Source organism: Panonychus citri, unplaced genomic scaffold (assembly GCF_014898815.1).
Source record: "Panonychus citri isolate SS breed McGregor unplaced genomic scaffold, ASM1489881v1 Contig00139, whole genome shotgun sequence".
Taxonomy (NCBI): domain Eukaryota; kingdom Metazoa; phylum Arthropoda; class Arachnida; order Trombidiformes; family Tetranychidae; genus Panonychus; species Panonychus citri.
In genome coordinates this window covers 2,351,606-2,376,644 of record NW_026515544.1, presented here as the reverse complement: position 1 = coordinate 2,376,644, position 25,039 = coordinate 2,351,606, and the positions used below count along the sequence as shown (strand labels likewise).

The following is a 25,039-nucleotide window of genomic DNA, read 5'->3' as shown; positions in this document are numbered from 1 at the left end:
TGATGTTGATTATCAACCAAAAAGTTAATTTCAAGGCTAATCTCAATTGTGATGGTTATTAGCAATTTTCCTTGTTAAATCAAACCCCGGTTACAACAATTAACTAAACTACAACAACAGGAATAACCAAATAATACAGAAAATTAGACAAACCACCATAAGGAAATCTTTTAAATATCAATTATCATGAAATATTGAGACAAAATTGTTACAATTTAAATTGCAATTGTCAGAACAAAGATCAAACTTATTAAGTTTTCATAATAATAATTCAAATTTAATTAATTGAGTACAAAAATGGCACAAAAGTGACAGTTGAATTTGTAAATTTCACCGTTAATTGAGATTATGATTAACCAATTGGAAGAGTAAAAACCAATTTTACTCTTTTAATCCTCTAATCTCTTACTAATCATTTTCCTATCAATGAATTTAAATGATAATCAAATGATGATCTAATCCAAGCATCACCTTTAATTAGATCAGCTGCTTTCTCGGCAATCATAATTGTTGGAGCGTTTGTATTACCAGAGACAATGGTTGGCATTATGGAAGCGTCAACGACCCTCAATCCATTTACACCGATAACTCGTAAATTTTGATCTACAACGGAACTTGGATCGTCGGGTGAGCCCATTTTACAAGTACCCGTTGGATGGTAAATTGTTAAAGTTAATAATCGAGCCAAACAAGCTAAATAGGAATCACTTAACCAAGGATACAATTGACAACCGGGAAAAGGGATGTCCAAAATTGAGGAACCAAATATTGTATAAGGCGGAGAATGGCCTAAACTGAGACATATTTTCATAGCTTCGATTAAAGTTGTTACATCATCAGGATGAGATAAATATCGAGGATCAATAATCGGTGGTGCGTAGGGATTTGGTGAACGTAATCTAATCGTCCCACGGCTTTTTGGCCTTAATAGAACAGGTAACAGGGAAAAAGAATCTATTTTCTCAAAAGGTTTATAAACAGTGTCCCAAATTTCGGGCTCGACTCCCGCTAATTTAACTAAACTTTTACCTTGATCGGCAAACACATTACCCGAACTGAAATGTATCTCAATATCAGGCCAATCGAGCGATAAATTTGAATACTTTGTATGGACAAAGGCCAAACCTTCAACTCCTCCTAACGATGTCAATGGTCCCGAACCTTTGGTAAAATATTGACCCAATGTGATCGGATTGAAAACCCGTTTCTCGGTTAAACTTAATTTAGAGTTAATTGTGAACGTTAACCCACCAGGATAAATGTGATCTTGTAAATTATCACCAACCGGTAGATCGGCAACAATTGGTATCTTCATAATGAGAAATTATTAAAATTAGATTACACGTATCATTGTAATGATTAAATCAAACTATTATTACTTACACCAAGATGATTTAGATGATCTGAATGTCCAATTCCCGATAACATTAATAATTGTGGGGAGTTAATTGCTCCACCTGAGATGATTATCTCTTGTCTAGCATATACAAGGTATGACATTGAGAATCTATCAAATTGAACAGCAATCGCTTTTTTCATTTGATTGAAAATAATCTGAAAATTGTGAGAAAAAAAATGGAAATAATTAGTTAATCATGAAGAATAACAATCAAGTGATTACGAACTACTGACCCTTGTAACATAAGAAAATGTTACTACATGAAGATTATCTCGATTCTTGGAGGATAATAGAAATGCTTTAGCGGTACTACATCGAGCACCGTTACGAATTGTCCCTTGGGGTACTGTAAATCCTAAAATTAATCACAATTAAATGGTAATTACAAAGAAATTCAGTGATCAATTAATATTATCGAAATTGATTTTGGTATTGTTTCAATATAAGAGTGAGTATTAAACGATAGTCATTTGTTGTCGAATCGAAAATGAAATATTATCGAAGCATAAAAGTGGAAATTGCGTTAATTGTTGACAATTTAGCGACAATTAAGGCTGGATAATTTATCGTCTGTATCAATCAATGCATGTAATAGCTTTTGATTCGGTAATTTTTTGATCATTCTGATGATTTTTACCTGTTTGACTTGGACCATTAATATCAACATAATCATAGCCAAGATAAGCTCCGGCCACAGGCCACGATTGTCCCAACGTCGTTAGAAACGGCGGTGTTTTTACCGTTAATAGACCATCTTGACCATGGAATCCTGAATAAAGATCGTAAATTTATTATTCTGATGTTGAATTGAATTGAATAATTTACCATTCGCAACAAATTGATGATCTTGATTATCTTCCGATTTTAGGAAATAGGTGAAGATCTGTTCCCAACTCCAACCATCGGCACCATTAGCAGCCCATTGATTGTAATCGTTTTTATTTCCACGGACATACAGCATCACATTAAGGACACTAGACCCTCCAAGAACTTTACCTCGAGGCCATCGACTGCGTCTATCTCTCAGTCCAAAACAAGCCGATTCTTGAGGTTCAGTTAAATAAGACCAATCCATCGGTGTTTGTTGTAACACTTGATAGGCCACTGGAATATCACTAATTGTATTTTCACTTCCACCCGCTTCGAGTAATAAAACCTTGACCATTGGATTTTCCGACAATCGATTAGCTAAAACAGAACCAGCTGATCCAGCACCAACTATCAATATTTACAATAGAAAAGGTTAATTGTCGAGACTCAAGTTTTTATCACAATTAACTTACCGATAATATAATCATATTCCTGGTCCCATGAATTACGAGTAATACCATTATCTTGATCACTTTTACGAAGCATAAACCAACTGATCAACGGCATGATCGCTGGTATTAAGGTAACACTATTTTTCCCCAGCATTTCATTATTATTATCACAATTTACTAATCCAATGGATATTTGTTTCTACTTTACTTTCAACATTGATAGTTTGTTAATCCACGATGATTCACTTGATGATCATAGAATGAGAAAATATTAACAACAACACAAATACTTCATTGGAATTGCGAGTTTATCCAAACAATCAACTGATTGTTTGATACAATTACCAAGTAACTTTTTCTTACCTGAAGATAACTATGAGATAAAACTTTGATATATTAATGATGGTCACTTGTTTTTCTCAAATTCAACAATAATCCAATTCAACTGGACTCTCACTCCTCCACCTCACCCCACCCTCTCTCCCTCTTGACCATCAACCGTTACAATTTATTATTAAGTCAAATTAAACAAGAGAAGGTACAAAAAACAGTTAACTTAATCCAGTAAAGTCTTATTATTATTTTGGTCTTCTTTTGGTCACTTCTTGGTCCAGAAACGTTTTCCCAGTTGACCCATTTAATGGACTTATGATTTTTGTTAACTTGTTTACGATTATTGTTAAGTTACATTTTAGTTTAATCAATGAAAACATCAACAATTAACTATAATGATTAAGATTTTTACTTCTTGATTAAAAAAAAACCACAAATGGTCAAGATTGATTGAAATCTTCAAATGAAATCACCTTTTTTTTTGATTGTTGTCTCTCCACAACAATCAAATTAAATCTTAGAGTAAAGTTCAATGAACAGACTCAATTAATTAATTATCATGATGTTAAATTAGATTTAATTAGTAATTTAATTGTATTATAACAAGTCAAACATTACTGATTTCATGTATTAATATATAAATTAATTAACTTTTCAATCATATCAAGTGGACATTGAGTGTTGATTTTAAATTAAATTGTTCAACTCGATTTAGTTTTAATTTAGCAATTAAGATACAAATAATTATCTTCAATTTAATCTTCAATTGATTTGAAATTAGTTAATTGATGGAAATTCAATCAATCCAATCCAATCCAAGGGTCAAATGTCACAAACTAATAATGTTGGTAAATTTTAATTCTCATTTTGTTTGGATTGTATTTCATGTAATTAGTTAATTGTAATTGATTCCATTATTTTTCTTTCGTTAATTAATGTTTCATTCTTGGTTTTGAATTTTGGATTATAAATATTCAGGTAACAACAATTAAGGAAGGAATCACATTATTAGGAAGTAACAGTCGAGAGAAAAGGATTATGTTTATTTAATTGTTATCATTACAATCAGTTGATTGTTGACAAATGTCATGTTGATCTTTAAGTTCCGAATGACCTAGTCAGGTAAATTAATTCAGTTCGAAACTGTAACTTTCCTGATTAATTCGCATAACAAACAATTCAAATGAATTACGATCCATGTTCACTCCACTTAATTTCTCGATAATTAATATTCACTAATTATAAATAATTCTAAAATCATTGTCAACAATTAGATGTTGATGAATTTTGACTCTTCGCAAGATTTTCAATCAATGAACAAACTTTATCCGAAGAATCTGAATTCTTCAATTGATTTGATACCTTTAGAACATTTTGATTAATCTCTTCATTGTTGAGAACATAATCGATTTGGTTGACTAATTTGTCTCCACTAAATTCCCATAGATTAACCTTGGAACCCAATTTAAGGTCAACAATTCGCTGAGCATTGTTATGTTGATCACCAAATTGTGGAATTACAATCAACGGCTTACCCGCGACGAGACCCTCGATCAGTGAATTAGAACCACCATGAGTAATGAATAGATCGACTTTCGGTAAAATCGCAACTTGATCAACAAACTTATCGCCCCACATATTGTCGTGTAGATTAACCGAATCACCATTAGAACCTTTGGATACGATAAATCGATGAGGAATATTGGCCAATGGTTCGAGGATAATGTTCAACATTTTCGGTACCATTGAGGCCAAAGTGCCCATAGAAATGTAGATCAATCGACCGGGTAGATTGGCGATTTTCTCAGGAACATGGAAATCACTTGTTTCGGGAATACGAACTGCGGAATCAAGTCGAACCCAATTTTTATCAACTAGTTGCAATTCGTGATAGTCCAAAGGTCCAGGATAAATGTAGACACCTAATTGTTTGGCAAAAGTCCGAGAAACATAATCAACTTTGAAAAATTCAAACAATTTTTTCCTTTTCTCATCAAATTCAAGTTGACCTTTACTGGCCAATGTCCGATATTCATCCCATAATTTAGGTGAATCATACATCGAATAGCCTGAACTTAAGGGTGGCCCATAGTAAAGGTCATTTGGTGAGCTTGACATAACGGGTACCACTGGTAGGTTAACTTTAACCATCCAAGGCATAACCCAAAGATAATCAGCTAAACAAATGTCCGGTTTCAATTGGTCAATGATGTTTAACATTGAATAGTTTTCACCTTTGGACAGTTCGAGGAGCATAATCCAGCCCAAGTTTTCACCTCGAGCAATAGTCTCATCGCTGACCATTTCCAATGGTGAATATTTCATTGAATTAGCGATTTTATCCTCAAAAACATGAGGGGCAGCCGGTAGCTCATTGAATACCTTATAATCTGGATGTTGATGGTCAGCTAATGATATAAATTTGATACCATTTTTTTCAATTGATGATTTACTTGGCAAATAATGAGCAAAGTAAACATCATGTCCTCGTTTAACTAACAATGATCCAATCCCAAGGCAGGCATTTAGATGACCAATGCTAAATTCAAATGGACAACAATTAATTTACTTTTGACAATTTGATTGAGTTTGACAACTTACCCATTCATTGCTGAAATTAAAACTTTCAAAGGACGATTAACTTTAGTCTCTGACATTTTTCACCTTCACACTTTCACAATTATATTTAGTTTGATTGTTAATTGCTGAAATTATTGATTATATTGCCTTTTCATATCAAATTGTACTTGTAATTGTTACAGAAATTATTAATCAATGGCTTTGGATTATTCTGACTTATTGATTGTATTTACTGGGAATCTATTGGTTATCATTAATCACAGAATTTGATATTGGATTAAGTTAATCATCAAAAGGAAATTCGTTGATTAAAGGAAAAAAAAATCTTGTTAATTGTTATTAATTCACCTCCAAGTTTGTCGATTTACTGATTGTAGGTACAATCCGTTAATAGCTCATTATCTCAATCGTTACAGTTAATGAAAGAAATGATGATTTACAATGACATGATTAAGACTGACAGTTAATCACTTGAAAGTTAATTGTTGATAACAAATTAGGAAAAAAACTTAATCAAAACAACAGTGAATAGCAAACAATTTAAGTTAATCATGTTGTATGTACATAATGATGATTTAACTATTAATTATATTGAAAATTTTGTTTCTTCTTCGCAAATTTGATTAGCACTTTTAATTGTTACACAACAATTGAAATAGATAAATTTTTGTTTCACTTGGTAACTAATTATTATCATAATTAACTATTAACACCAATAACTTTTTTATTTAATAATAATATAATTACTTGTTACATATCAATAACTAAACAATGAGATCACAATTCAAAATAGCCTAAGGTAATTAAAAATTGTTCATTTTCATCATGTAATTGTTTAGATATAATTATAATTATTATTATTAAATTAAGGTTTGGTTTTAATTGAATAACATCAACCTAAATGTTTCATTATATTACAATTGATTGATTAATAACCTCAAGCTATTTACAAAATATATATTGTCCTAAATAAGGTCAGTAATTAATTCACCAATAGGTGAATAAATTCAGACAACAATGTCAACAATTATAATCCAATTTTCTAATCAATAAGAGCCAAAAACTACAAATTATCAACAATTAAGAAAAATAAAAAGTTGAAAAAGTTACTTCATTTGAGAAGAGTTTAGTGTCATTGAGAGATAAGAGATGGCAGCAGTTTCGAAAAGAATTTCTCATCAAAAAAGGCGGAGCTTAATGAGAAGAAAAAATCGTTTAATTTGATTTCGGTTTAAATTGAAGTTGAGAATGAACAAGTTGATTTGGAAAGTTTTTTCTTTTTGGTGAATTAATTGTTGTTTGGCATTAATTTGATTAAATTGTGAGTGTTTTTCTTAAATTAAATATTTTATTGTTGGTGTTTAAAGTGATCAACCTGTTTACCTGGAAAGTGAACAAAATTGTGAAAAAGGAAACAAAATACAAAAAGTAAAGAGAATCATTTTCTTTGTTTGATTTTTTTTCTATTCTCTTTTTTTCTCTATTGGTGTTAATAAGTAAATGGTAACTCTTATAATAGAATCTCTTTCTCTTCTTTTTTCTCTCTCTCTCTTAGAGGTTTTTTTTCTGTCGTGTTATTATTTTGTTATTTTCGGCTTTTCCGAGTTACCCAAAAATAATAGAGAAAAGGAATATAAATAAACAATAGCTGTTGTTATGGGTCATTTCATCAATGGTGGTGGTTCCAATTCACAGAGAAAAGGATTCATCAGTGAGGATAATTTTCCAATCTCCATTGATATACGAACGGAATCTCTTGAATCGGTGTATCTGGTTGATCCTCGACCATTTGCAAGGTAATAAAACAATTTCAAATTCACTTTTAATTTGTCATCAAAGTGTCAATCATTCGAGAATGTTTTTCACTTTCTTTCTCTCTTTCCAATTTTATCCTGATTTGTTTTCTTTTTGTGTTGGTGCTCATAAAAATCATCAATAGTATTATGTTGATAAATCAGTGTTTTTTTTTCATGATAACATAAGCAGATAGAAAAAGCAACAAGTAAAACAAATGTTAACCTTGAACTGAAGCTTGATCCCAATGAGTATTGTTTCAAATGATGAATTTTTTTCCTGCTTTATAAATTGTGTGAGTGTGTGTATGTTACTAAATTAGTGTAATTGATTTAGCTTTTTTTTTCTTATATTAAACACGTTATTTTCTTACCTGTGGTTATGTTTACATGTTGAATATTCATTGAATCTTTTTTGTTTCTTTTCTTTTCTTTTCTTTTCTGGTTTCCGTTTATTTCCTTGTAGAGGAAAATTTGCCCAAGTGAAAAGATGTGTCCATAGACAAACAGGTATCGAATATGCTGGTAAATCGATTAAAAACGACGACGATCAACTGATGTTCGACACGAGATTATGCACGAAATTGGTGTCCTACTATTATCACAGAATAATGATGGTATCGTTAAGTTACATGAAGTTTACGAAACATCAAGTGAATTCATTTTAATCTTAGAAATGTAAGTTTTACCTTACGTTTTACGACTACAAGAAACAATACAATTAACAATTAATGTAACAATTTCAATCTTACATAACTACAGTTTAAGTGTAGTAACATTAATCTACCTGAAAATGATATGAACTCACTACCACCACCATTAATCCAGTGAAAGCAAAAGTAGTTATCATAAAAAAGACAATAATCAAAATCACCAATTGTTTTTTTTCCCCGAAAATCAATCAGTGCGTGTGATTAAAGTGAAACATTATTGCAAGAAGGAAAAATTAATAACTATCAACAGTTTTTACATCTAATATGTGTTGCTAATGTTTTGTTTACTCCAATTTTCACTTCTAATTTCATGTTTAACACAAAATCCGATCGATTTTCATTCAAGAAAACTCATCTAAAATCTATGAATGAAAAGATTATCTCTCAAAAAGAGATACAATTCTTGGCTCCTAATCCACTTACCCTTGATTTTGTTTTTCCTCACACATGTTACCTTGTTTAACTTTTACAATACTAATTGATCTCTAATCTATTTCTCTCTCTCTACTCATTTATCTTAATCCAGGGCTAAAGGTGGTGAATTACAGAGGATATTAGATGAAGAGGATACAATCCCAGAGAAAGATGTCATCCGACTTTTGCGACAAATTTTAAATGCATTACAATTTCTCCATAGTAATAACATTGCCCACCTTGACATCAAGGTAAGTTTTCATTTACTACCAACACTTATCCAAGTAGAGATTCAGTTGTAAACTTTCAGTGGTATTTTTTTACTATCAAGATTATAACTGAGAACTGTGTTAATTATAAATCATGATAATCTCTATGTATTTTCCAATCAATGATTACCGTTATCTGGTAACAGGAAAAAAAAGCAAAGAGTGAAAAAAAAATCGTTGAGAGCTTTTGCCAAGCAATGGTAACGATATCATGTCAAGTTCATCGATTGAAACGATAACTGATTAAGTGTATGTTTATATTGCCTCATGACATAACTAATACATTCTGAGAAGATAAAGTTTTTTTTCCTCTTCATCTTCATCCTCATCTTCGTTTCGTTTTATCATCTTTCCATCTTTTTTTTCCTTTTTTTCTGTCTGTCAATTTTTGCTTCTTTCTTTCTACAATTTTTCTCCATCTTCAGCTGATTATTTTCATCATCATCTCTATTTTTGTGTGTGGAAAACACTTAAACATCACTTGTTGCTATTTCCGCTTATAAATATTTATTCCCTTAATCTCTTTAAATGTAAATATATCATTAAAGGTAAATTGTTTGTTATGGAAAGTTGTTTTTTCTTACCTGTTTTTCCCATACAACAACAACAACAATAACAATAATTTACCTATTATGATTTTCCCTATTGTTTATAATCACATTGTTGCATTATTGATTAACCAATTGATTACTGTTGTCCACTTATCCTTCATCTCATGTTGACCAAAATGAAACTGGTCAAATATATACACATTTATTACATTTAATATTAATACAATCATATCATTATTATTAACTAGATAATTATCTTGATATTTTAACAATGATGAGTTTTTTTTCCAGTTATATGATACTTTGGTTTGTGTTGTTGAATTTGTTTCTCCCTCATAACAAGTGAATAGATTGTCAATTTTAAACCTTATTTATGGTCTTAAATACTTGATATACTCAGTATTTGAATGTTAATTGCTGGATTAATGAGCGATTTCAATTCTCTTCCTTATCACTATATTGCCGTTTTATTCACGTGAAAAGAGGTTCCCTTTCAAGGTGTTGGGTTAATGTTGTCGTTTTGTATTGAACAAAAATCATCATTCTCATCATCATCATCATCATCATCATCATCATCATCATCATCATCTGCTCAATTCAATTGCTTTTTTCCTCTCCTTCTTTTTTACTCTTTCCTCTATTCCTTTGCTTCCTTGCTCTCTTTTTTTTCTTGATCATCATCATCAACTTCTGAAAGATCTCAAAAGATCCTTCACAATTCACAGCCTCAGGAAACCTGAGGACACCGTGAATGAGTGACCTCTAAGACAATCGTTAAAACGAAAATCATGTTATCAGCATCACCAAAGTTAAGAAGAAGAAGAAGAAGAAGAAGATCATCATCATCATCATCAAGATGATCAGGATGATGAAGGTGAAGCTTAAACATGAAAACAGGGAACAGAACGTAATAAGTAGATTGATATTCAGATTAAGAAATTGAGTATATCTGTTTGTGTTAAGTAAAAATCGTATCCGTTTTAAATGCATAATACAAACTGCTCTCGATATATATTTTGATGGTGCGACTATTTTGATAGATATTATTTATCTAAATTTATATATTTAATTTTTTTCTGTATGTTATTATTTTCGCAAAAAAATGATGTATCATTTTATAACTTATTAGTATTAGAAGCCAATGTCATACCGCAATCATCATCCATCTATTAATACATATTAATATTCAAATTGATAAATGACCATAAGCAATAAGAAAAAGTTATTAGATTATTGGTTTTTGATTAAATAACACTAACTCACTAAATACTAACTTGAATTAATTGTGATGCTTTTATTTTTTTTTTGAAAAAAATTGCTGTTCTCTCGTTTACCTTTGCGTTGTAGTTTTAACCAAATTACCTGTTTGAATGACAAGAACAAAAAACTGATCTGAATGAAATGAAGAGAAAATCAGTTCAATGAACCAGAATAGAATCATTAAGTCTAAGACTAAAAATTAATCATTAAATGATTAAATTTTGTCCAAACACTTTCTATATTTACAGGTTACCAATAAGAAGGAAAAAAAGATGAAGATGAAAAGCAACTTGAAACAAGAGCAACATGAAGATCATCATCATCATTACGATGATAATGATGATGTTCTTACCTCTTAATTGATCTGAATTACATCTATTACCACAAGAAATTTACAAGTTCAATCGTTACCTTTTCTAACTTTAATTCAATTAATATCATTCTCTTTCCAATATCATGATTCTGGTGATGAAAATGATGAAATAATTATTATTATTTCCTATCGTTTTAATCTCTTCAATGTTTCTCTTTTTTTCTGACCAAACTAATCAACTAACAATCAATAATTAAATGTTCAATGACCATGATGATGATCATTATTATATAAATGCTACACTAGGATAACCTTGAAAAGCAAAAAAAAATAGAAATGCTAATTTGAAGAGATGATGAAGAAAACATATGATTCCTCATATTATATCTCCTAATAGAAAACTGCTAACTATTAACATGCATCTATGCATAATTAATGATAACACCATTTATGGTTTAATGTTATATATACATAATGTTAATTTGTAATTAGCAGTTAAAATTTACACAATTAAACAACAACTACATAGGAAATCGGATTGGGATGAAGAAGATGAAGTTCGGGCGAGATGAGAAAATATCAATACATATATTTTCCCATTCGTTTTATAATATACACTGTTTATCTCTAATATTTATGTTGTAGATTTTGGGTGTGGGTTTACACTCACGTATAAACAAACTGCCATCAGGATCAATTCTGAATTCATATGTTCAGTGTTTCTAACTAATTTAACCTTGCAGCTTGATTAGCTTGTCAGTTAGAACTTCTTTTTTAGTGTGTGCGTGTTTTTCAAAGAGAGAAATGAAGAGAGAGAGAGAGAGAGAGAGAGAGATGAGGGATGTAAAAACAAATTCGGAATCGAAACATAAATGATAATATTAACAAACGACATGATAATAGTTGCTTGAGAAAAAATCATTTAAATGTACATTGAATTTTCATTTGAACGACAACAACCAGGGAGATTCAATTGGAAACAATAACTTCTAATGGTGTTGCTGATTGTATTGTTATGATTGTCATCATATTGATGGTGACATGTTGAAGGTGATTGGTTTTGACTATGTAACAATAAGAAGGAAATTGTTAATTGTTGGTAAATGATTGTGATGAAGTTTAATGATAAGAGTGTATTTGTATTTTCTGTTGTTTCGATGATGATTATCAACATGAAGATACAAAGCCAATGGGAGAGATGATAAAATCAAGGTTAAGGAAACTTGTCTTATTAACCCTTAACTGAATTCAAGGTGTATTCAAGTAATTTTATTGTTAATTTAAAAAATTTCGTTCAGTTTGAATGGAGCAAGAAAGTAATCATAATTGTTTGATTTTTGTTGTTGATTAATTGATGAGATTTACTTGTGTGATTATTTCACCTTGTTGATAGACCTTGTTATCTCTCTGTTGATTCTCTCTCTCTCTCACTCTCTCTCACTCTCTCACACATTTCGTCCTTAGATTTGAATTCTTCACGGTTATATTCATCTTCTATTCTTGCGAGAAATTTGCTTATCCATAAAAGAAAAGAATTAGATTTATCCTCAGAAATTCATTGTGATATTTTCTATTTTATCCTAATCTCTCTCTCTCTCTCTCTCTCTCTCTCTCTCTCTCTCAAATTTTCATGTGTATTTATATTCATGGTAATTGGTGACATTCTTGTAACGTTTGTAACGATGTTGATAACTATTTTTTACTGTTTTGTTGCTAAGTTCAAAGTCAATGAGATGAGCTAATAAGCATGATAAACATGATATTCTTGGTGACAAGATCATTATTATTATCACTAGCAACAGTTTGCAGATTCATTATCATTTGAGATGATCCTGAATGACAATAAGGATAATGAAGAAGATGATGAAGATAACAACGATAATGACATGATATTACACTTGAAACAAAACAAAATGGAAAAGATATTCTGAAAGTGAAAGTTTAACATTAAATGATTAATCAGCTACAAGTTGATTAAGATAATCAGATAAATAAAGAAATTCAAATTCTTATGGAATGGAAATTGTTAACTAATTGTTGTTTGTAAATTAACATTCACATTGTGTTATTTTTTTTCCATCAGGGTGACAATCAAGATCAACAAGAAGCTAAATTAAATACACTAGCAGCTGAATTTACTATTAATCATCATAGGAAGATTCTGGTTGATTAAATTAGTTACTCTGGTGTATCCAGTTAATTAATTAAGTCACTTCTTGATGATGATTTACACTTAGCAACCTGGCATTCAAACAATAACCTTGATTAAGGATTTTACTACTAATTAAAAGTTAAAATTGTTGAATGAAAAACAACAACAATTAACTAAATATTATCCAATTGATTAGAATGACGTTCTAATCAACAGTGTTAATCATCTGCAATTGGAATGATATTGTTATGATTGGGAATTATGATCATGATGATGTTGATCAATTGAGTTTTTTTTCTTGTTTTATTATTCAAAGGAAATGATTTGCTGATTTAATTGGTGAAACAACAATTAATTTTTCTGCTTCAAATAATCAAACACATAAAAGGTTAGATTGAATTGTATTTTCATCGTTGACTTGATTAACTTGAGAATCGCCATGAAGCAAATCAAAACAGTTAATTGATTTTAATTGTAGTATCACAATTATGTATTTGATTCGTATATTATTTCAACCATTATCACTTTTAATTGTTTGATTAGGTTTACATGTTTATATATTGATTTAAGTTGTTAATCAAGAAAAAAAAAGCTCTCTCTATCAAAGTGAATCAAGGATTAAATCAATTTAATTAGTTTGCTTGATTGCAAGTTAACTAATAATGTGATTAGTTAAACTGTTATAAATTACATTTTGATTATCAACAAATTGCACTTTTTACCCAAATAACCAAGGATATGATTTGGTAATTGCTAAATTAGTTAAACTAATCACTGCGAGAAAAAAATGAGACACCAAACAATTTACTAATCATTTAACCTTTAATTTAATTAGAATTAGATAGAGAGACAAGTTAAGATTTAGAACTTTTTTTTTCTCGAAATAATTAAAGTTTTTTATTTTCTCATTGGAAAATCATAATACTTCATGTATTCAATTGCTTGTTTCTTATTTTTTCTAATCACAATTTGTTAATTCAGTTGATTATCTGAATATTCATTCTGTGTGTTTTTAGGTGTAACAATTGTGATTAATATTATCAGCTTTTTATTTATATTTGATTATCTGGGTCAAGGTTTCAATGTGAAGGGAGTTTGATGATAATATTATTATTATATACAGAAGAAAGTAAAAAAAGTTAATTGTTATCACAATTAAATGGTTAATGTTAATGATATTATTACAAAATAGTTAATTGCAATTGGACAATTGGATTATCATTGCAATATTTATGTGTGTATAAGTTTAACGAGTTAATTGAATCAACAGAAGAAAAAAAAATATTATGATCAAAGTTAATTTTCTGTTAGTTGATTATCTTGATTATTAATCAGAAAAAAAACTTCATTGAATTAAATTGTGCTATTAAAACTGGAACATCAACCTCGAACTTTTTTTTTATCATTTAAACCAAAAATTACCGAAAATTAGTACTGAAAATTAAGCGTAGTTTAAGTTAATTGTAACAATTTACTTGTAATAATAATCTTATAAACATGGAGATGGAAAGTTAATCATAACAATCAATCAGCTGAAATTTGCAAATCACACATTTCCCTAATTTCTTCAATATAATAATCATTAAGTGGTGGTAACAATTAAATCAAACAATTACAACAAAGTTTAACTGTTAATATAATGTGATTATTATCAATTATCATTTGAGTAATTAACTTTTCAAATGTAGATCATTTTTCTGTATTTATAATGATAATTGAATGTGAATTGATGAGTTGCAAATTATCACAGTGATTTGTTAATTGTCATCACGAGTAAATGTAATTCTTGCCGTTACAATTACAATTAATGTACAATAGAACAAGTAATGTAAAAAAGATGTTAATTGTAATTAGCAAATTGCAAAGTAATTGATTACAATTAAACCCTATTGATGATGAAGTGACAGGGAAATGATTTAAATTGAAAATTACAACAATCTATTTTATCATATTGACGATGATGATACAATGAATATCATCATTATCGTCATCATGTATGCATATTAATCATCATCATTTCCCATTGGAATCAAATTTATTATTTAATTGTCATGATTAACTGATTCAAATTTCAGGCATTTGTTATATTTAATAATCAACAGCAAAAGAGAGAGAGAGATGAGTTAATACAAACATTTGAAAGAGAAGGTAAATTATCAATATAATTATAATTATCTATCCAAATTGTATTATTCTGGTTATCATCATGTTATCATCATTATCATCATCTTGCCCTTAATCAGATTCAATTTGTATTTTGTTGTTATTATTCACTGTCCCCTTCAAGGAGAGATGATGAGGGAGACTGAATGAGCCATTAACCTCAATTTTAGCATCAACATCGGCAATCAATTGTAAACTAATCATCTAATTGGTCACACAACTTAATTTTTGTTTTTCTTTCTGTAACTTGACTCTTGTTGATTAATTTGTTGATTACTTGTATTCACCTCTTTTCTTTTGATTGTAACTTGTTGATTGGGAGAAAATTGTTCCAACAAAACTTGATTACTCTTTTTCTTTCATAAATAATAAGGTTAATGCAATGAATATGTCACAAGTTGTGATGATAAAGAGATGAGGATGATGTTGATGATGGAGAAATTGATGAGAAAGGAAAGGGAAAAATGATGATGAGATTGAAATAATAGCCTTGCAGCAATGTTTTGATGAGACTTTTTTTCCACTTTTCTTTCAATAATTGATCATCTTTTTGTCCTTTTATCAATTAAACAGTTAGAATAATTAATCAATTAAGCATTTCAATTGATTGAGCAATTTAGTTCTTCATCGTCAATCTTTCCTCGTACATTAGTCGTTGATGGTAACTCATTCATTTCTTTTATCACATCAATTAGTTTACGATTAAAAGATTTCAATCAATGATCTAATTGTTCAAAGGTTATAATCCATTGAGAGTCAATCTAAACTTCAACAATATATCACTGATGTTAATTTCACTGAATCATCATGAACTCTTGTGTTACTATTTTTTTACACTCGAACTTTTTTACTCAACTGAACATTCATATTCTAATTGTTATTTGATTTCTCTCTTGATTATTTTAGCCCCAAAATTTACTATTAACTGGACCTTTACCCGAAGGCGAAGTTAAACTTTGCGATTTTGGTATTTCACGATTAATCAGCGAAGGAGTTGAATTAAGAGAAATCGTTGGAACTCCAGATTATGTTGGTACGTGTTAACTTTGACTTTTCCTTTGAAAAAAACTAATTAAACCTTAATTGTTATCAGATGAAAAGAGATAACTATTGCATAGTAAATCATCATGATGACGATTGTAATTACATCATCAAATCAGTTGAATTTTATTCCATATTATTGATTATGTACTTTTCTCATGATTTATCTGTTTTTTTTCTCACTCAGCACCCGAAATATTACATTATGATGCAATCAGATTGGAAACTGATATGTGGTAAGTCAAACTTATCTTCCTTATCATCATAATCATCTCTCTCTTTAGGACGCTGTCAACTCTACAATTCTAGTATATTTTCATATTCTTCCCGTTAATTAGTATATTTCCATTGTGAGAATAGTTTGTGATAAATTTTCTTCTCATTCTTATTTCTCTCTCGATCAGAATGCATCAAGAAGAAAAGAAAAAAAAAATTGGATGAAAAAGAAAGAAGATGAATACAAAAAGAAGGCTACTTTTCAGACTAGTTTTCTTACGAGCATCTTAAACCCTAAGGGCATTTGCTTGTAGCATAAGTTGAACAGTAGCAACAAGATTCAAGATATTGATAAAAAAATAGTATATTTATATATTTAAAATGAATCTAGAGCTAGAGATACAGGTAGATGAAGATGAAGATGAAGATGAGGTGAGAGAGAGAGAGACCTTTAATATCTTGTTTTCATCATCATAAATATCAATAAAAACGATAACATAAACACATGCATAGTAAAACTCAAATCGTATCATGAAATATACTTTATATACGTTTATATATTAATTCATTAATAATACTTCATTTATTTGCGTTCAGGTCACTCGTTAACTCTTCCGTTCTCCTCCCCAATGGTTGTTGTTGTTTCAACTACTTGTTTGATCCTTTACCTCAACACACACTCTTATATATTTACCTGAATATCCTCCCTTCCTCTCAATTTACCTTTTATTTTCCTTCCTTCTTTTGCTAATATATTTATCTACCTCATCTTGATCATCATCCACCTTGCATCCTGTCTTTGTCTTCATCTTTACCTTTATTTTTTATTATATCTCTTCCTCCCTCTCCCGTGATGCTGTTATTATGATGGTTTCTATTGCCGTGTGTTGACCATGGCAAAGTCGCTGAGGCGCGTTTCCTTTTCTCTCTCCTTAGTTTCTCCCTCCCTGTCTCTCTCTCTCTCTCTCTCTCTCTCTCTTGTTCTCTCTCTTGTTCTCTCTCTTAATCTACAAGAGAGTGAGAGGGGGAGATTTCTACCTAACAACAAGAACCTCTTAGCCCGGTTACCTTTCTTTTTTTTCTTTTCTCTTTTTCCATCCTCATCTTTTTTTTTACCTGTATCTTAGTTCATTTTAACAAGTCACTGTTACCTATCAGTGGCACGGAAACAACTTTACCTTTACTATTATTATTATTATTATTTTGTTTTTCTTTCTTTCTTACCTTTTACAACTTCTACCTTATATTTGAATGTATGTAATGATCATTTTCTTAGACGGATCAATGAACTTATCCCAGACTGGGTCTTCTCTATCTTCATCTCTATGCTATTGAAACCTGTTGATTATATTGCTAAGGAAAAAAAAGTCAACTTGAAAAACGTAGTAATATTTTTAACAATTGACGAAACAATTAAGATAGTTGAGAAACAGTTACAATCAATATATTACAATTGAAGTAGTGGCCATTTTTGTTTTCGTATTCATGTTCATTCAGATTCTGATTATCATTTTTGAAACTTCAATCTCGATAATGATTACCTTTTGTATGTTCCCCATTAATTATATTAATGATTAAGGAAATTTTTATATATTATAAGAAACGATCAAATTGACCAGGAATTGATTATATAATTGCAAGTGATTTCTTTCAATTGCAATTAAACTTTAATGACATTTTCATGTTTTTCTCTTCAATCTATTTAACTTGACAATATTTATTGATAATTATGATACTCGATTTGATTATCATGCTGATGTATTCATTTTATTATTACAATCAATTTATTCAATAAGTTATTTCTTTCACTCGGTTTGAGTGTATTGGTTTTCTTAATTGCTTCAACTAAAAATATAAGAGATAAAAATGATGACTAAGATGAAGATAAAGATGATAACTCTCATTAAATCATATTCTGTCAATTACTATTTAAATTATTTCAATTTAAGCTTCTTTTTACTCCTTCACTTTTTTCCCGCTTTCCTTTTCTCATTAATTATCGTAATGATAATTCATAAATCAATCAAAATTGAGTCTCTTAATTTAAAGATTAATGATGTTTACAAATAAAGAGTAAATCATTTGTTGATTATCTTGACTGATTTTCCTCTTTTTTTTTCTTTCTTTTGTTAACCTTTTTCTTTTTTTTTGTTCTCTTTCAGGTCCATCGGGGTCTTGACCTATGTCCTTCTTACAGGTTACTCTCCATTTTCGGGTGACACTAAACAAGAAACCTATTCAAATATAACCAACACTAAACTTGAATTCGGACCAGAGTTTGATGAAATCTCTATGGATGCCATTGACTTTATTAAGAGTTTACTCGTTTCAGATCCAAAGTAATTAACTTAATTGTCAATTGATTGTCAAACTTTTTTTTTGTTTACGTTCGACATTTTATCTATGCTCGAATTTTTCTCTTTCTTTTTCTCTCTCTCTTTATCCTCCCTATTTCTTTTCTCAATGGTTTGATGATAATGACAATTTCTATTTATCTTCTTCTAGGAAACGACCTACTGCCAAAGAATGCTTAAAACACGCTTGGTTAAAGGAGGATAATAATGTCGATGATCTTGCTGTTGGGGTTAATGATAGTTCAAGTGTTGTCAGTGCTCCCAATGGTGTTTTACCTTGTGATCAACAACCGGTCAACAATTTACCCAAAGTTGTAGTGGTCAGCGAGAGTAATAAGGAAAACCAATCATTCATACAAGATGAAGATAATATCAACAGTTCATACAACAGTTTCAGAGATAATAATATTTCAAATGGTATCGTTGTCGCTGCAAACAACAACAATAATAATAACAACAATTTGACCAGCAACAATACTACGGTTAATAATAATAACAATAACATTGTCATCAATAATAACAATAATAATAGTATTATCACAAGTATGGATAAAGTGTCCAAAGATAAAAGTCGAGATTATTTTATCCTAAAAATGACCTCACATTCAAATATCAGTGAAAGTAAATCAGTTCCCAATACTCCGTCCTGTAAACGATTCATGGTCAGTGAGGAATCATCAACAGTTGTCCGATCGTCATCAACTGAACGTCGTAATAATAACAACAACAATAATAATAATCTATCTTCATCTTCATCTTCATCAACAAACACAACCGAAAAATCAACCTCATCAACATCAATCCTGTTTAAATCAAATTCATCAATAACTTCATATTCATCATCAACAAGCTTCGAGTCACCTTATCACTTAGTCTTCCGAGAAGATATAAGAGATGAGAGGGTCAGCTTTATTTATTGAAAGTGTCCACTACAACAAACCCACTCTCTCCCTCTTCCTCTCTCTCTCCACCATTATTATTATTTTCATCATTACAATTACACATTAATTACCTTTTTCATGTACCAGTTTTTTCATCCCCTTAAAAGATGCTGTTGATAAAATGATATCAAATGATGATGATGATGATGATGATGACAGGAAGATAACCAGAGAGGGAGAGAGATAAATGCTTAAAATACTTTGAGCTATATTCTGATACAAGGGATGGCCCACAAAAAGGTTGGACGGGTAGACTAATTTTCCACCTCAGATTTCATGAGTATTTCAATTCAATCCAAGTTTCGATCTAATTTAATTGAATTGATTTTATTGTTGATGAGAAATTACCTTAAGTTAATTATATGTTTGTTTTTTTATATCTCGTTGATTTACACAGAAAAAAATCATTGGGAAATTAGCTCATCTCTTTTTACGGGTTATCCCTTTAGGAAGCGAATGAAAAACAAAAATTGGCAAAGCGAAAATAGATTACCGTTTGTTTTGCTCTCTTTTTCTCGTAGAAAAGTTTACATTTTATATGATAGAGATTGAGAGAGAATAAGGTTTCATCTTCCTCATCATCATCATCATCATTCTCTGTTATTAAATCATCAACACTCTTGTCAATGATTTCAATAACAACCTCAAAAAGGATGCAATTTATTGAGCATAAAAAAATCCACTTTTGCCTTTTCTCTTTGTTATATACAAACTATTCACTCTGTGTTCAACTGATTGATCAATTGATCAATACATTTAATCACTATTATCACACCACCTCCACACAAACACACACACACACAAATCAATCAACAAACTATTTCACAATTTGGCCTTTGTTTGAATGACCTTTCAAAGTAAATGGACACATACACAAACCACAACAATTAAGACTCAGGAATCAAGACAATGATTGGCAACAAAAAAAAGACTCTAAATGGTGTGGAATCAATTAATTAGCAAGGAAATTGTTGATTGTTGAAATGTTTTCTCTCCATAAACCACCTTGCTCTTTCTTTTTCTCTTTCTCTCTCAGCTTGTCTTCATTTTTATCTTCCAATCACATTGCCAAGCATGTTCATCATCTATGTCCCCTTTTTTTCATCTTCCTTTTCAATTGTGATCTCCGTGTCGTCTTCCCTTCACCTATGGGTAGCTATTAATATATAAGTTATTTCATCTGAAACTGTTTCTTTTTCCGCTCTGTAACATCATCATCCTCATCATCTTCATCTTCATCATCATTTTGAAAACTTTCCTTGATGTTGAAATAACAAGAAGCAAAAAAATGTTACATGAGAGAGCGAGAGAGAGAGAGAGAGATGTAGACAGAAAATAGTGAAAATTTGATGAAGGATGATGAAGATGAAGAAAAACTTTGTCAATATTTTGCTCTTCTCGATTAATTAACTTCATTATTTAACTATTATCATGATGATGACCAAACCACAATCAAGGGAAATCAATTGAACAACACACACAATCAAATCAACAATCATCACCACCAACAATTTATAAATCATCTAAACTTAAACAAAATGTAATGTCCAATGTAATGTCCAAATCAGAGATATAAACATCTTATCACAATTTAAATTGTCACAAATTAAGATGATCAATATTTTTATTAATTAATCGGTAGAATGTAAAAAAAACAATCAAATTTAATTTCAAATTAATTGTGTTTGTAGTTAGTAAATTATTATCAAAGGTAAGTTACAATTATTGTGAAAATATTAATAATAAAAAGTTTTAACTTTAAAAGATAAACAATTAACAATTAACTTTGTTCAATGGTTGATTATTGATGAGAAAAGCAAAATCGTGAATCAATTAAGATGATAACTGATTATTAACTTTAATTGTTAATTTAAACGAACCTTTATCAAGATAATCATCATCTCGATTTTGTTAAGTTAATCAATTATATTGTCTATTTAATATTTACCATTTAATTGTGTGACCCCGACGATAATCAATTAATCAATCAAAGATGGTGATTAATCAATTGTTTATTGATTGTAAAATGCAATACAATTAAAAGTTAAATTTAAATTTTCCATTATTTTGAAAATTGATTAAACAAAATCATCGTTAAAGTGAAAACAATTTAACTAATCCACTGATTATTCATGAATATCCAACAATTAAAACTCTTTGTGTATAAAAATAAAGACAATTAATTGTTTCATTGTCTCTTTAAATTGTTTATCATTACGATCAACAATTAGCTACCGTTAATCACTATGGTTCAATGTCCTTAATTGTCAACTGTTAATTGAGTTTCTCTATGGTTGTTGTTCAGGTTTACTGGTTTAAAATTGTATCGCCTTTAATTGTTATACATTAATTGTTAGTAAAAATTAACAGGAAAAGATGATGAAGATAAAGATGAAGATGAAGATAAGGAATTAGGATGACAAGAAGATGACATTGTCAGGATGATGATGATGAGGAGGATGATAAATGATTGCCAATTATGATGATTACTCACTTCACTTTCTCATCCTTGTCAATGAACTTCAATTGTTTATAATCGTAACTGAACAAACTAATCAATTCACACCATTCTGACAATTAACTAATTCAGTTAATCTCCTTTTAATTGTCCCCTGTACATAAATCTTGTTAATTTGATTTCCTCACTTTACGTTAATTGCTTGATAATTTGTGTGTGTGTGAGTGAGTGTATTTATCTTGTAATTGTTATAATAATAATAATCGTAAGTTAAACATGATTAATTTCATTAATAACGATTAGTGATTAACACCAACGCTTTTGGTTTTCTGGTTAATTGTTGCTGTTTTATATATATAAACTCTCATCCCTTTTATTTATTCATATTAACATCAACATGATAATGATGCTACCTCGTAATTAGTTGATTGTGATTAACTTCAATCAATGTTTAACTTTCAATGGCAATGAAAAAAAAAATAAAAACAAATCAAAATGAGTCATTTAGGGTAAATTGTTCAATTCTCAATGAAAATATCATAACAACCTGTTGATAAAGATAATGATTAATATGATTAAGTAACAACAACAACAATTTCTCAATAACAATCATGATTAACGGATTGTTAATCATCTCAAATTAATCTTACAATCGTTCCTATGATCATTAGTTAATCATCTAAACGATAGACAAGGTTAATGATGAGTGAATATGGAAAAGGAGAAGAAAAAAGTTCTCAATGATTTTCAATACTATTTTTCATTTTCTTTCTTCTTGTAACTTTTTTCTTCGCCATTCTTATCATCATCTTCATCTTCATCTTTCTCATCATCATCTCTTTGTAAGGTTACATGTGAAAATTTACCGAACTGATGCAATCATCATCATCATCATCTTCTTCTTCTTCCTAATCATCTTTATCTTCATCATCAGAATAACAACAAACATCTTGGCAACTGAATTATTGCATAGATCATTTCAAATGCACTCATCTCTTTCTTTCCTTTATCATCCTTATCCTCTTATAGTTTTCTCTCTCTTTTCATCATCTTCCATCATCCTCATCATCTTCATCTTTATCTCCATCATCTTTTTAATCCCTTGTTATTAAAGAAAGAGAAAAAATTTGAAATATTTTCCTCATCTTCTTATAATTTCATATGTTGACTTGAAATCGCTCCTGATGTTGACATTTGCTCACAATCCTTTTAAATTGTTCACAATTAACTTATTATTACTTTGATTTACTAATCTACTATTAAATAACTCATCTAATTTGGTTCATTGTTTTGATTACAATCTAATATTAAATTGTTCTAAGAGATGTATGGACAATTTAATTGTCTATTATGTGAACATTATTAATTTGCTTTTCGTTGGCATTGATTAACTTTCCTTTGATCGGACAATTGAATCAAGTCTGGTTATTAATTTGATTGTTTGGGAAGGTAAATAAATCACTTTGGGTTTAAATTGTTCAGTCAATGACTTTTTCTCAACAATTTAAGTTAATTGTTACGGAATGTGTTTACCAGGAATTCAAATGATTGAACAATAGCCAAACCTGATTATGCCAAACAATTTAACATAGAAACTGATTGTTATTTAGTTAATTGTGGTAATGGTTAAGATGAGATAATGTTTACAATTTAACACTAACAAATTAAATCAAATTATGTACCATTAACTTGAGTAAATTGTTGATATAACGGTAACAACAATTTAAGATTGATTAGAATAACTAATTATGATTAGATTATCATTTAAATTAAATTGTCTGTCCTTTTAATTTCATTTTCAAACTTTTAATTAAAATGCCTTAATTTTCAAGGTAACAAATCAATTTGATTGATTGTAAATAATTAAGTTGATAGTTGAAAAGTAATCAAAGCAATCTCATTGATTCCTTATTTAGTTTTTGTTTTAATTTAGTTCAATTTATCGAGGTAACAATTAAATCAAAAATAATATTAAACTGATTTAGTTAAAAATTATCTCAGTTAATAATCAATTAATAATCAGTATTAATCATTAATTGTTACAGTTTACACTTTTAAAACCATTGATTATCATCATCAAGTTAATGAAAATCATTTTGATTGTTGTTGTATGATTAACAATTATTAAATTGTCTTAATCGTGAATCATCATGATGATAATCATTAACAAATTATTAATAATCATAGACCTTGAAAAATAATTTCAATTCACAATTAACAAACTAGTGGGTCGAATTAAATTAAACTTTAAATCACTGGTTAATTGTTAATTGTTGATAATAGTGAAAATAATAATAGCAATTAACTGTTAATCTATTGTTATCAAAGATGAGATGAGAAATTTATTGAAATTAATTAAAAACTCATAGAGACTTTAAATTTAGGATTTAAAGATGAATTTTGATGACAACAATTAACTAAATAACTGGTTTGATTGTTTAGTTTAAAATGAAAAAGGAGTTAACTTTAAATTGTTAGTTAATAATGATGACAATTAACTCTCAGGGCCTTTTACCTTCCCTCTTAATCATTTCCATTCAGGCCTAAACACTAGGTCATCAACCATTAAGCAAGAATCATTTATGATGATAATTGTTAATCATGATTAAGGAATCAAATATAAACAATCAAATCAAGGATACGTTTCTCAATTGACTCAATACCTTTTATTTGATTTTTTGCTTGATTGTTGAGGTACCTCAACAATTACTGGAGCAACTTTTTTAAATTCACTTCACTTTTCACTGTTAACTGTTAACAATCAAATGATCCAATCAAAGCTTAATAACGCCAACACATATTTAACTCGTTAATTGCTGTTCAATTG

At 29.4% G+C, this 25,039-nt stretch overlaps 3 protein-coding genes across 3 annotated transcripts; 1 reads left to right on the top strand and 2 right to left on the bottom strand.

Moving 5' to 3' along the window:
- Nucleotides 1–29: 29 nt before the first annotated feature.
- Nucleotides 30–2,889, bottom strand: LOC128394200 (glucose dehydrogenase [FAD, quinone]-like). The gene is made up of 6 exons (XM_053354492.1): nt 2,683–2,889; nt 2,225–2,617; nt 2,037–2,168; nt 1,633–1,754; nt 1,384–1,554; nt 30–1,309 (listed from the first exon to the last, which is right to left on the bottom strand). Exons 1-6 carry the CDS (start codon nt 2,813–2,815, stop codon nt 413–415), a joined length of 1,848 nt encoding a protein of 615 aa, XP_053210467.1. The 5' UTR covers nt 2,816–2,889; the 3' UTR covers nt 30–412.
- A 1,121-nt stretch (nt 2,890–4,010) lies between these two features.
- On the bottom strand, nt 4,011–5,764 carry LOC128394201 (uncharacterized UDP-glucosyltransferase YojK-like). Its single transcript, XM_053354493.1, has 2 exons — nt 5,596–5,764; nt 4,011–5,533 (listed from the first exon to the last, which is right to left on the bottom strand). The coding sequence occupies exons 1-2, from the start codon at nt 5,649–5,651 to the stop codon at nt 4,258–4,260; spliced, it is 1,332 nt and encodes a 443-aa protein (XP_053210468.1). The 5' UTR covers nt 5,652–5,764; the 3' UTR covers nt 4,011–4,257.
- Nucleotides 5,765–6,801: 1,037 nt separating this feature from the next.
- LOC128394065 (serine/threonine-protein kinase 17A-like) lies at nt 6,802–21,350 on the top strand. Its single transcript, XM_053354308.1, is given in 9 exon segments — nt 6,802–7,002; nt 7,132–7,370; nt 7,834–7,901; nt 7,904–8,045; nt 8,607–8,745; nt 16,109–16,235; nt 16,431–16,479; nt 18,622–18,798; nt 18,965–21,350. Coding segments are annotated over 8 exon segments (1,611 nt in total). The 5' UTR covers nt 6,802–7,002; nt 7,132–7,230; the 3' UTR covers nt 19,734–21,350.
- The last annotated feature ends 3,689 nt before the right edge of the window (nt 21,351–25,039 follow it).